Source organism: Nycticebus coucang, chromosome 1 (genome assembly GCF_027406575.1).
Source record: "Nycticebus coucang isolate mNycCou1 chromosome 1, mNycCou1.pri, whole genome shotgun sequence".
NCBI classification, from domain to species: Eukaryota; Metazoa; Chordata; class Mammalia; order Primates; family Lorisidae; genus Nycticebus; species Nycticebus coucang.
In genome coordinates this window covers 82,478,733-82,492,262 of record NC_069780.1, presented here as the reverse complement: position 1 = coordinate 82,492,262, position 13,530 = coordinate 82,478,733, and the positions used below count along the sequence as shown (strand labels likewise).

At 35.9% G+C, this 13,530-nt stretch overlaps 1 protein-coding gene across 3 annotated transcripts in view; it reads right to left on the bottom strand.

Annotated features, from left to right (window-relative positions):
- GUCY1B1 (guanylate cyclase 1 soluble subunit beta 1) overlaps positions 1 to 13,530 on the bottom strand; it is a 48,579-nt gene that overhangs the window by 7,092 nt on the left and 27,957 nt on the right. For all 3 annotated transcript variants that reach the window (XM_053583419.1, XM_053583423.1, XM_053583421.1), the window contains 5 exons: positions 8,761 to 8,958; positions 5,606 to 5,836; positions 4,392 to 4,508; positions 3,347 to 3,480; positions 1,489 to 1,686 (listed from right to left, as the gene is read on the bottom strand). In XM_053583419.1, the coding sequence (XP_053439394.1) occupies positions 1,489 to 1,686; positions 3,347 to 3,480; positions 4,392 to 4,508; positions 5,606 to 5,836; positions 8,761 to 8,958 (878 nt within the window). The remainder of the gene's footprint in view (positions 1 to 1,488; positions 1,687 to 3,346; positions 3,481 to 4,391; positions 4,509 to 5,605; positions 5,837 to 8,760; positions 8,959 to 13,530) is intronic.

Here is a 13,530-nt window from a genome sequence, read left to right as displayed (position 1 = left end):
TCAAAGGAACAAAACGCAGCCTTCAGCTTAGTTATACAAAGGCCGGTTATGTGTGAATTAAGAAGCTATGGATAAGAACAAGCGTTGAGAATGGCATCTCTTTTATCCATGCTGTTAATCAAATTAATGGATATGTTTACTTGTGTGCACAGCACCTACCCACCATGTATCAGTGCAAGAAAGAACTATAGAAAATGATGATGTCACCAGTCTTCTGGGTGTTCAAGTTGAGGGACATACAGTTGAACCTCTGTAAGTTGACCACCCAAGGGACTGTCAAAAACTGGTCAACACACAGAGGTGGTCAACATAAGGAGCGAGGCCAACTGCACTGATATGTAAGTGTATGTCCAGTCTATGGAAATTAGGTCAACTTAAGGAGGTGGTGAGTGTAGGGAGATGATCAACTCTGGAGGCTCTACTATAGTTATTATGGGAAGTATGGCAGATCATTTCAACTCTCCAAAAAGAGAGCTCACTATTTACAAAGATTACAAAATGACACCACACAAGAACCCGATAAAATCTCTTATGAATGTCAGTGATTTAGTGCTTTTAAATTAGTATATGGAAGCAAGGACAAGTAGTAAAAATGATATGTGTTTACTTACAGGTGGTACTTAAAAATGAAGTATTATCACCAAAGTTATTTACCTAATGTTTCATAATTTAATCTACCATTCATAGAAAGATACAAATTTTGTATTTTGATATCTTTGCTAATGTATGCCATTACAAATGTAATTATCATCATTACAGGTGATGTTACAATCTGTCAGATTGGTGTTTGCAAAGCCTAAAATGATTTTGGGTTCAATAAGAGTCTTGCAAACAAATATGACAGTCAATTCTAAGTTCATTTTTCCAAGTAACCCTTTATACTTGGCCAGCTTCTGACATACTGAAGATAGTTAATATAATACATAACTCTTGCATGAATGAATAAATGAATGATAGTTGAGCTTTAATTTTTGAAGTATATTTGAATTTGAATTATTCTCTTGTTTTTTTTTTTTTTTTTTTTAGAGACAGAGACTCACTTTGTCACCCTCAATGGAGTGCTGTGGTGTCCCAGCTCACAGCAACCTCCAGCTCTTGGGCTTAGGCGATTCTCTTGCCTCAGCCTCCCAAGTAGCTGGGTGCTATAGGCGCCCACCATAATGCCTGGCTATTTTTTTGTTTTGCAGTTCAGCAGGGGCCGGGTTTGAACCCGCCACCCTTGGTATAAGGGGCCGACGCCTTACTCACTGAGCCACAGCTTTGGCGTATATTCTTTCAACCTTGGCTTCTAAAAACAGAAGATATATTCCCACTATAATTAAGATTGATTTGTTTCCTTATTCATACTTTGTTTTAAAAGCAATGTGGAAGATGTCATCTATTACTCCAGAGCTATTACAAGTCTCATGCTTATAAAGGCAATCTCAGGTATAGTACAGTAACAGTATTTTATAAGTAACAGTCGTGGCTCAACTGTTACATTCTTACGTGTCTGTCTTCTTCTTTTCATCTTCCAGGGCTCTCAGTGTCAGCTGCAGCCGATCTGTGAGGATTTCCAATTCTTGGGTCAGTTTGTATTCCTCTCTGAATTGTTCTCCCAAAAGAACAAGATCACGTGTGGCATCGTGTAGAGGGATGTCACTCAGATACAGCCCTCTCCTTGTCAAATCATCTAGATTCATCACACTGGCATACAGAGAAAGGAGACAAAATCAGTCCCAACTTGTCCGCATGACAATGCCAGCCCTGATTACTGTCAAGGAGTATGATTCTTCCATGACCTACCATGCAAAGGGTCTGAAGGGTCTTTTCCATGAAGGAAATAAAATTAAGAAGCATTGAATGAAGAATACAACTTTATTCTCTCAGATATTTAAAAATCTACTTAAGAAACAGTGAACTTGAGATGTGCTTTTGCTAAGTTGCAGTTTTTTGTGCCGTTACCCAAAACTGAAAGATTATGTAGAAAACACATGAAAACTATTCAGTTTTAATACAAGCCTGCTATTTGTTATTAGCATATTATTTTTTGCCTATTACATGGAGAGAAAAACACATCTTTACACTTTTTATCAGGAATAAAGATGCTTCTTTTGAAAAGTTAGTTCATTTTTGCCTTCTATTTTTTTTTTTTTTTTTTTTGCAGTTTCTGGCCGGGGGCCGGGTTTGAACCTGCCACCTCCAGTATATGGGACCAGTGCCCTACTCCTTTGAGCCACAGGCGCTGCCCCATTTTTGCCATCTGAATTCTATGAATCCCATAACTGGTGATTTTTACCTTTGGGACACAGTGATCACAAGTTCCCATACAAATATGCTTTCTTGAGTGTGTTACTAGACATTGCACATAACTTTATTTATATAAAGTCATAAGTACACAAGCTATCATCTAACAGTAATTCCCACACTTATCATTTTCTATTGTTCTAAAGCAAATTCAGATCAAGTTTATATATATATATATATATATATATACATATATATATATATATATATATATGGTTTTTTTTTTTTGGTAGAGACAGAGTCTCACTTTACTGCCCTCAGTAGAGTGCCGTGGCGTCACACAGCTCACAGCAATCTCCAACTCCTGGGCTCAGGCGATTCTCTTGTCTCAGCCTCCTGAGCAGCTGGGACCACAGGCACCCTCCACAACGCCCAGCTATTTCTTTGTTGCAGTTTGGCCAGGGCCGGGCTTGAACCCGCCATCCTCGGTACATGGGGCCGGCACCCTACCCACTGAGCCACAGGCGCCACCCAAGTTTTTATATTTTATTTTCCCATGTATCTTTTTGTAAAATGCTTCCTCAAATTGAGCATAAGAACCTAGAGTTTTATTTTCCTCTGATGTCTGTTATAAATAACATATTTTACATAAATTTTGATTTAATAATACATTTTGAACAGTGCATTTTGGTTAGAGTAGCTACAAATTTTAATATAATATAGTTCAATTTTCTGTTAGTATACTACAGAAGATAATTTCTTGATATCAAATATACCCCTGTATTTATTATACCATCATATTAGACAGTTTACAGAACTGCTTTTCTACATGATGCTGCTTTGAAGGTCCAAAGATATGGAATTGGCTAACTGTAGATTAGGTATCCATACCTAATGGCATAAACACTCTGGAAAATAAAATTGAATATGTCATTTCCTTTGAGTTTATTAACAAAAGTTAAATGAGATTGTCTTTGTTGTAGGGAAGTGTATAGTAAGGGCTGTAAAATCTATATACACTTAAAAATATATAAACATGATGGAATAAAATAATATTCAACTACCTTTTTAGCTAAAGATAGATACTTATATATGTCATAATCAATTTAAAAATCATTACCTGGGTGAACACAGAAAAAGTATGCTGTCTGCCTCAGGTAAGTAGATCATCTGACCCTTCAGACGTAAGCAGCTGATCTCAGTACCAGTCAGTTCATCCTCACATTCTAACTTCTCTACATCCAATAGTCCTTCCTTGAAAACACAAGACATAACCGTTAGCTAGTGTCTTTGTAAATTTTACCTATTCACCAAACCGTAAGGGAAAACGAGTACATCAATCAGAACAGCAGAGGGCGCTTCACCAGAGCTTTGCCAGGTAATAGCCCAGTGGCTACCTAACACCGCAGGATTTGAACTCAGAAAGATAGTAGCTCTTACACTGTTCACGTATTTATTTCAAGCTTCTTGAATCTTGTTTTGTCCCTAATTTTCCAGTAGGGCCATAACATACATTGCCAGACTCCATCAAAGCAACAAACCATTCTCCAACTCTAAATTCACTGGAAGGTAGGTAGTCAGGTCCAAGTACAGAAACTCTGTGTAGGTCACTCCATGGGAGAGGCGGAAAAAGGGTGAAATGTGTACTGTAGGAAAACGAGTTTTGCCATATCTACCTATCCTCAAAACAGAAACTATGAGATCTGGACATTATCTAAATTATCAATTGTATGAATATGTTATCACTATTATTTCTGCTTAGCCCCCGCAAAAGTTCACCAACAAAAATAGACAATTTAAGGGGGAATAAATCAATAGCTTTCTTTTAAGTTTTAAAAAAAAAAACTTTATTAGTTCTGATTTCTAAAATAAGGCATCATAGCCGTACAGGAAAAAAAAATGTTGGTTTTATTGTGTGAAAATGGGCTGTCTCGGCAAGACATTCTAAAACTTCTGTTAAGTTTTAACACAAGCTAAGAGAGTTCTACTGCTCTTCAGGCAAAGCAAAATCAATAATGTTGCCTTCAAATAGGTCTTCTTTGAAGTTCTGTTTTTTTATCTCTATGTACTTTCTCAATCTCAGGGAATATGATCATTTTGCCTCCCGAGTATCTCTAATTTGTGGCATAACTCACTTTCATTTAAAGAAATGATATATTGATTACCTTGCTTCTCAGGACAAAAACTGTATTGATGTGTGAAAGGATCCCGTGGAAACTAATATCAATATGTGGGCGAACCAGAGAGAAGACAGACAGAAGGCTGCAATTCCCAGGCTGGAGCTAAAATGTAGATAAAAAGAAAAGGGCACATAATGAGTTAAAACAGTGATTTGAAAGCTGGGAGTTGTGGCGGGCGCCTGTAGTCCCAGCTACTCGGGAGGCTGAGGCAAGAGAATCGCTTAAGCCCAGAAGTTGGAGGTTGCTGTGAGCTGTGTGATGCCATGGCACTCTACTGAGGGCCATAAAGTGAGACTGTCTCTACAAAAAAAAAAAAAAAAAAAAAACCCAGTGATTTGATATTAATTACTTCAGTAAACCAGCTCAATTATTTTTAAAGGTAGAAAACTCTAATTCTTTTGGGGGGAAACAGCTCAACTATGAACTTTAAGCTTGATCTATGCAAATCTATTTAAGTAGAAGTAAAAAGTACCTATAAACACTTGTCATATACAACTCCGAAGTTAGATGAAAGAAAAGTAAAAAATGCAGGATTTTACAAATGGGAATAACACCGTATACAAGTCAACTGCAGGTTCTCACCATTACCCCAACTACTTTCTTTGATGTTTTTGGTACTATACTATGATAATCCCTTTTCCCTCTTAAGTGCTTTTTAAACGTCTGTTCTTTTACCTAAAAACATTAATAGTTGATTTTGAAAGCTATTTTCAGATGGTAGATATTCAATGACTACTTAATGAGTGAAAAGCTGTTACCCCATTTCCCCGAAAATAAGACATCCTCCGAAAATAAGACCTACTGACAGGAAAGATAAGATATCCCTTGAAAATAAGACATAGCGCATCTTTGGGAGCACATCTTAAAATAAGACACTGTCTTATTTTCGGGGAAACAGGGTAGGTACTAGAACATAATCATTTTCTCATCAAAACAAGTATACCATTTCTACCTAAGGTTCCTACTGTTTTTGCAAGTGATTAAAATGGAAAAAAATAAATAGTTGTCCCAGGGACAGTCACAGCATGCTCAAGTACATGCTGTGACTCGGCTTTAGCTGTTTTAAAGAATTTAATAAAGAATATGCTGCACATTCTCTCATACATAGTCAAAGGTCAAATGAATAAATGTCTGCGTGTAACAATGGTAATTTTATACCCTTTTATCTTAGGCCCCAAGGAAATGTGCTGTCATTTTACCTGGGGAAGCACTCTGTATATGGCATTGCCACATTGAGTGACCACTAGGTCCTGATCAAATATTATGTGAAAAGGAAAAGCTTTGCAGAAGGTATACGGGCTGATGCGTGATTCCTGGGTACCATTTTCTTCAAATCTGTCAAGGTCTTCATAAAAATCCTCTTCTTTTGACTCTTTTTCTTCAATTAAAAATTGGGTATGATCACATTCTTCATTTCTTTGCTGAATAACCTGGATACCCAAGGGAGGAACTGACATCAGTGGTCTGTATTTCAGTTGAGATAAAATACCTAACTAAATATAAGAGAATTGTATTTAGAGGATTAACTGCAAAAATGTAATACATACACAAATACTATGCTTGTTTACACTGAGAAAAACATTTCTGGATGTTGATGTATGAAATTTGAAGACTTAAGAATTATTCACAGTAATAGTGCAAATCCTGACTATCTCTGATGGCCCCTTTGACAGAGTGAATAGAAAAGCAGACCCTTGTCCTAGTGGGCTCTACCTCCTCAGCCAGGGACACTTGTATAGTGATGAATCAAAAAACCATACAAGGTGGCACTGTCAAGTATAATAAAAATGGTACTTTAAAACTGTAGGAAGTAAAAGGGTAGAGAGACATATTCAAAAATAAATGTAATATAATTATTTGACTATCCATTGTCAAATATACTCCGTTATAATTCCAAACTTGGAAAGGACCTGGAAAAAGAAGCATCTCAGAAACTACTAATGGGAAGGTATTTTGATTAATCTTTCTGAAGGACGTAGGGATAATATGCAGAATATCTTAAAATATCTTAAAATTTTGTGAATTCTTTAATTCCAAATACATGAATTCATTCTAAGAAAAATAATCATGATTATGAGCAAAGCTCTATAATTTGAAGAAATGACTACATGTCTGAAATATTATGTATTTTCACATAATATAAAATATCGAAGCGTATTTTTTTCTTTTTAGTTTAAGAAATTGCGAGCACGTGTCCTCTTACAAAGGAACAACTTTATCTCTACTGCAGCCAGATTCAAACAGTAAAATGTTTGGGGCAACATTTCTGTAGTTACAGTTAAATGAAAACAAAATGTTGCTCATTTTTATTTTTTTCATCACTTTAGCATACTCTGAGATTTAAAAAACAAATCACAATAATCACAAATTCTATTGTATATATTCTTATAGATATATTTTTATAGCACAATTAGGATATCATTACTATTTTTAACCAACACAATAATTTACTACTTTGGTTAAATGTTAGTATTCTTATTTATAATTTGAACATTTTGCCCCATTAAAGTTGACTTCCCTAAATTGTAGACAAAACAACAAACAAACAAACAAAAAACAGTCACCCTTAAAATTCCTGCCTATTTTTTAAATTCTTCTCTATTTCCATTTAAGTAAAGGAACTGGATTATATGTAGTCCAAATGTATAAAAATAATTTGATTCTACTTTTTCTGCTTTGATCAAACTGGCAAAACACATTGCTTTTTGGATTATAATTTTAACTAGTCATTGGTACATCACTTCATGACATAATCTAATATTTATTATATGATTCCAATGGTCGAGTATCTGTGGACTAGTTAGAACTTCTGCATTTGAGTTAAGAATACCTCAAGAAGTAAAACAGCACCTTTGAAAAAATTAAATATATGAAATATATTTACAGAATGCAAATATTTCAGAGGTTTGTATTGTGGCACTTGAATAAACACAAGCTGTAAGAGAACATATACATTTATAAAGTAAACAATGTAATTAAGTAAAACTTGAATTTCATACTGTTTTCTACCTTATCAATCTCTCATGGCAAAAACTCAAATTCCAGGGTAACTGCAGTTACCAAGTGTGCCCTGATTTGCTTTTCTTTCTGAACTTTCTACACACCTGTTCTTGTTCAGCTTGGCTACATGAAACATGAAAAATGAAACCATGCATAAAGCCCCTGATACACTCTCACTCAGGACAGATGTTGTGTGTATTTGTTGTTAAGACCAAAATACTGGAAATAAGAGGGATAGACATTATTTTGATTGAATCACACTGAAATTCCCAATCATGGATGAATTCTGACCTTCTACCTAAGGTTTAATTTTTATTTCTAGATTTAATACTGTCGTATTACATTCATACATAGTCCCACTTTCTAGAAGAAAAACTAATGCTGGAAAAAAAAAAGAAAGAAAAAGAAAAACTAATGCTGCATCTGGGAATCACCAACCAGTGTCATGTAGGAATTGATACCAATTCCTGAAAAAAGCTATAAAATCTAATGTAACATTACCAGCATTACTGGATTAAATTATAGGATACTTTTCTTATATAATTAATTCAAATGTTGGACTTTTTATTGTGTATAGTCCTATAATTCGTTACGTAAGAATTTTGGGCAACTTGTTTGCACATGAAGCATGATACTGTGTCTGTGGATATACCACCAGAACACACCTGGAGTCTCATCTGCTCTCGGAAGCTAGGAAGGTTGGGCCTGCTTAGTACTGGGATGAGAACATAACTAAGAAAAAACTGTCTATTAGATTTTCTGTAAAGAGGAAAAAGTTGAAATAAGGAATCTCTCTGCCCACTTTGGCTGAAGTTTTAGGCCACTGCAAAATAGCTCTTGTAGCTGAACACGTGGAGCGCACAAAAAGCAGCTGACTGGGAGAGAATACATGGGCCAGAGACAGAGAAAAATGGTGGTTCTCTGTTGTACCATTGCTAAATCAGTACCAAGAAATTGTCACTCAGAACTAAGAGTGTGTATAATATCTCACTTCATACGTGTCTTAGAAGTTGCCCATACATGTTCTGGGTATTTGGCATGCTGAAACCCACAGTTCATATCCCTCTATTTCTGCACTGGTGTGTGCTCATAGGGAACTCAAACTCAATTTCATGTCGCCTTGAGCAATGTAGAATTAGAACAAAACCTCCTCCACTACAAGGAAAAGAATATCTTGTATAATGCCTTCTAAGCCGAGGTATAGAGGATTGCTGTTCCATATTTTCGACTTATATGTATATTCCCGTTAAAAGCACTAGCAATGACAGCTGTAGGTAAGTTTAAAGAGTGTTATTTGCAATATTCTAAATAAATATTATCTGTCTTCAGAAGAGTCTCCATTCCTATTCATTACCTTCATGTCTATTTCAGTGCCATGTATTTGCTGAGCTACCGTTTTGATGATTCCAATGACAATATCCTGAAGGCCTTCTCTCTCCGAATAGTAATGCAGAATGAGCCCTTTGCCTTTTTCTGCATCAGTGCACCTAAAGGAAGGTGCACGCATACCTGGGTAGATAGTAGCAAGGTGGTCGTGCAGAGCATCAAGATTCTGCAATAAAGAGAAACAAAGAGTGATACATAAACAATGGTCCCATGGTGAAAGCGATTTCAGGAGCGCAAGACATGGAAAGAAAGCTCAAATCCGGGTTCACTGGACAGCTCAGCAGAGCAGCATGCTCAGCACAGCCTTCACTTTCTTCACTGAGGCATCTGTAAAAGCAACTATCGCAGAGAAAATAAAACTAAAATAGTATAATTAGGAAAAATAACTGCATCTATTAATAGTGAGTACATTTTAAGAAAAGATAAACAAGTGGGATATGAAAAGAATGCCCAAAGCAGAAAAAAGAGCATAGCTAAGGGCTAAGGGCAAAGCCATGGATATTTAGGGGATGTGGGCAGTTGCATATGCCTACATGACAAACAACAGGGGTGTCCCTGGGGGACAATACTTTACTCTTATGTTTACACTTCACTTTTAAAACATAACTTTTAATTAAAAAAACTAAATCAGAGATATAAGCATGTAAAATTCGAGCATACTATTTTGTGAAGTAATATTTTAGAAATTAAAAGCATATTTTAGAAATAAAAGCATTATAATTTCTTAATGCTCGTTAGTATCAATAGCCTCAAGTCAAGGTAGAGTTCCATGAGTAAACAGTGAAATAATTAATTTTTAGAAATGTAGTCTTAGGAAACTAATAAATTGCCCAATAAATATTTTCTGTTTTTGTAGCTTTGCCATTAATTTGGAAGACACCAAATTCCCCAGAGTCCTGTCTGACACACAAAACTGATCTGTATAAAGATTACCAAAAGAAATGGTGCAAACTACACTTTTTACTTGGTCCTTTACTATTTTTCATATAGCACTTATCTCATCTTTTAGGGGGGAGGTTTTGAACATAGACACACAGCATAGCCTGGGATAGGCAGAGTAATGTAAGCATATTGACTTATGAAATGCTTAATCATTCTGCGAAGAAAGAATTTAAAAAAATAAAATACCTATTTCAAGGTATCATTTGATTCCTTTCTTTTTCTTTGAAAAAAAGATAAACAAGTGGGATATAGGAATTAAGAGCAATATGACTTTAGAGTCAAGATGACTTGGGTTTCATACAGGCCTGTCATTTCATAATAATACAGCAACTCACCAACTCTTGTAAGACTTGGACCAAGCAGAGATAACTAAAAAGATAGACATGAATCCCTGAGCACACCCCAGGTGTGGCAGGCAAAAGAATTGCCCCTTAGAGATTCCCATGCCTTACCCCTGTGCATGTGTTATATCACATGGTGAAATTGATTGAGCAAACATGATTAGGGTTATGGACTTGGAGGTGGGAAGATTATTCTAAATTATCCAGGTAAGCACAGTCTGGTTACAAGGGTGACTAAGTACTTAAAAGCTGGCAACCTTTACAGAGAGAGAGATGCAAAGACAGAAGGTCAAAGAAATGGGAGCATGAGAAGGGTTTGACATCACATTGCTGGTTCTAAGAGGTAGAATTTTCAAGACTGAAAAGAGGTCTCTAGAACCTTAGGGGAGCCGCCAGCAGAGAGTCAAAAAGGAAACTGAGTCGTTATATTTCTGGAACTGAATTCTGTGAATACCTGCATGAGTAAGAAAACAATGATCTCATAGGACCATTACAGAGCACAGAGAAGCAGAGCCCTGGCACCACCCTGATTGTAGTCCAGGAAGACCCAACATACCAAATAGTAGGGTGATAAATCTGTGTTGTTTTAAGCATTAAAGTTTATGGTCATTTGTTATGGTTGCAATAAAACACTGATATACAAGAAAATAACTATCTTTCCATAACTGGTGATTATTTTTAAAGAGTAGGGGAAAACAAAATAGTTTCTAAATGCCATGGCCATAAAAGAATGTAACTAGAAGGAAGGTGGTAGAGATATACCAAAATTGAACTATGGTTTTCATTTTAAATGCCTCAAAGAGGTCAAATGCCCAGTAAGATAACAGGAGCAAAGTGGAGTGAGAATGAGATGATTCCAGGGTACTTGGATTTGACCAATACTTCCCCAGGGTACCTGCAGCACTGTCAATTTTCTGTTCTTCCCATTCATCCACCCAATCATACATTCTACAAAATTATTACATGTGCATCACATACCATGCATCATATCACACAGACTGCGTACGGGGTGGAGGTTTAGCTACAGATCTTCATGATGCAGCTCACCTCAGCATGAAATGAAGCAGCTCATGCTAAAGAGCAAATATGGGGCCAACAGCTCAGACTGAAAGAATGGAGTAAAATGACTTCAAAGTAAAGAAAGGTGAGAGCTGAGCTAGGTCGTGAAGGTTGAAATTCTAATTCAGATAAATGCTTCAATGGTCATTTCAATTGGATAAAACTGGTATCTTCTTGCATTGCTTTTATCTATAGCACTTTCTGTTTTCTTGCTCCAAATTATAAATCAGGCTAGTTATAGTCAAGCTAGTTCTTAACAAAAACATCAGTTCATCCTGTTGCCTCTAGAGGCTGCTATTGCCATGTAAAAGCAATCCAATATGGTGGGCCCTAGTATGGACAGTTTACAAAACACACAAGCCTCCTAATCCTAAAACTGTTTTACTTGGTTAAGTAGGAAGAAGGGCTCTTCCTATGACCAGTTATTCTCATGAGAATTCTTCCCTGAGAATGGAAAACCTAATTGTTCTTCACATCCCTTCTGGACTTCTTACACTTCTATGAATGTGAAAATCTTGTGAGAGAAAATCTGGTGAAAAAAAAATTACCCAAAGAGGGATTTTGTTGTTGCTATTGTTGTTTGGTTATTTTAATTTTCATTTCTCACAATGCCAAAATTGTATCTGCATTTAGGAAATTTTTCTAATTTGTTAGGTCTGGGTACTATGCTGTGGCTCACTTACAAGAAAAGGAGGAATCAAACCATAACTTGAAAGAGGTATTTTATTTATTTTTAATTCTTCCTACACAAGATGCTTAAGTATTTCATAGATCGATATGCTTACATCACTTTCCGACTCATGTATTTTCAACTGGTTATCACACTGGCTACCTGCAGTCAAGCAGATGACAGGAGACAGTAATACTGGCCGCACCTTGGAGGTAGGCAGGTCAGAGACAGGACATAATGGCCCAAGCCCGTTACTCCATGAGTCACTAAAGATGGACACTGTACCCTCAAAGTAGCTGGAACCATTTTAATTTAAATAAAGGCATTGATAATACTAAGGTATTAATATTGATGATAAAACATTGCTTACAATTATGTATCACTTAAAGGCAAATGAAATACCAAAAATATGCCAGTAAGACTGCTCATCTTTTAAGTCTATTTGTGGTAACTGACTCTCCAGAGATTTACTGGTTTATTGAATTTACTATTAATTAATTGGACAAGTAAAAGTGCTTTCCTGGATCATAAAATATTTAACACTACTTAATGTAATATTGATTTTCTTTAGATAATATCTAACATAAAAAAAAAAACGCTCTTGGGAATTCTTGAGATGCAGCATTCTTTACTTCTTTACTCTCTCAACCAAGTAAAGAGAGATTAATGGGCATCTTCCCATTATGAGAAGGAGGATCAACAACTAAAAATGAAATTATTTTCACTTGAGTGCATTTGTATTGCTAAGAAATGTGCCAGCTTCACATTCAGACTATAATTGTTTGCAGCAACCTCAAAAGGCCGCAAAAAAAGATTCTTAAAATAAGCAAGAGAAAACATTTTTTCCACATTTGAAAATATTATCTAACTAAAGTTGATAATTCATCCACATGGCTATAATGATATATTCTGAAAAATAAGCGTTTCAGATCAAAACTGATATTCTTTTTTATTTCTAAATGTACCCATGGAAAGCAGGGACAGACAGAGAAGTCTCACAGCTGATTACAAACAAGTATATCCATATTTGAAAGTAGCAGAGACATGGAAAAGCATTTTTCAGTACAAGTAGATTTGCAGCAAGCGATGAAGCAAACCTTAAATATGCTTTTATTCTTTCTTCTTAGCTTTATAAAATTAAAAAACAGGAAAAGCCCATTCATCTATTTCATTTTGAGATACCAAAAGGTTGGTTTGGGGCTTTAATTTAATTTCTTAATGTTCTGATTTCATTTTTTTATTTTTTCTACAAGCAAAATAAATGTACTTTTTATTCTCAAGAATTCTGTTCCCATAGGTTCATTTCATCTTGACATCTAGAATTTATCATTTATGGAGGAAAAATGAGCCAGGTGTGGTGGCTCATGCCTTAATCTTAGCAACTTTGGGAGGCTGAGGTGGGAAGATGGCTTGGGGCCAGGAGTTTGAGACAAGCCTTTGCAATGCAGTGAAACCCTGGGTCTATAATAAATAGAAAACTTATCCAGGCATGGTGACGTGCGCCTGTAGTTCCAGCAACTCAGTAAGCTGAGGCAGGAGGATTTCTTGAGCCCAGGAGTTTGAGGGTGTGGTGAGCTATGATCGTGCCACTGTGTTCTTACTCAGACAAAATAGTGAAACACTGCTTCAGTAAATAAATAAATAAATAAATAAATAAAGTCCGTATTCTGGGATACTGTACTAGAGTTCCAGATAAAGTATACTCCATAGATTTAGAAAGCAAAGG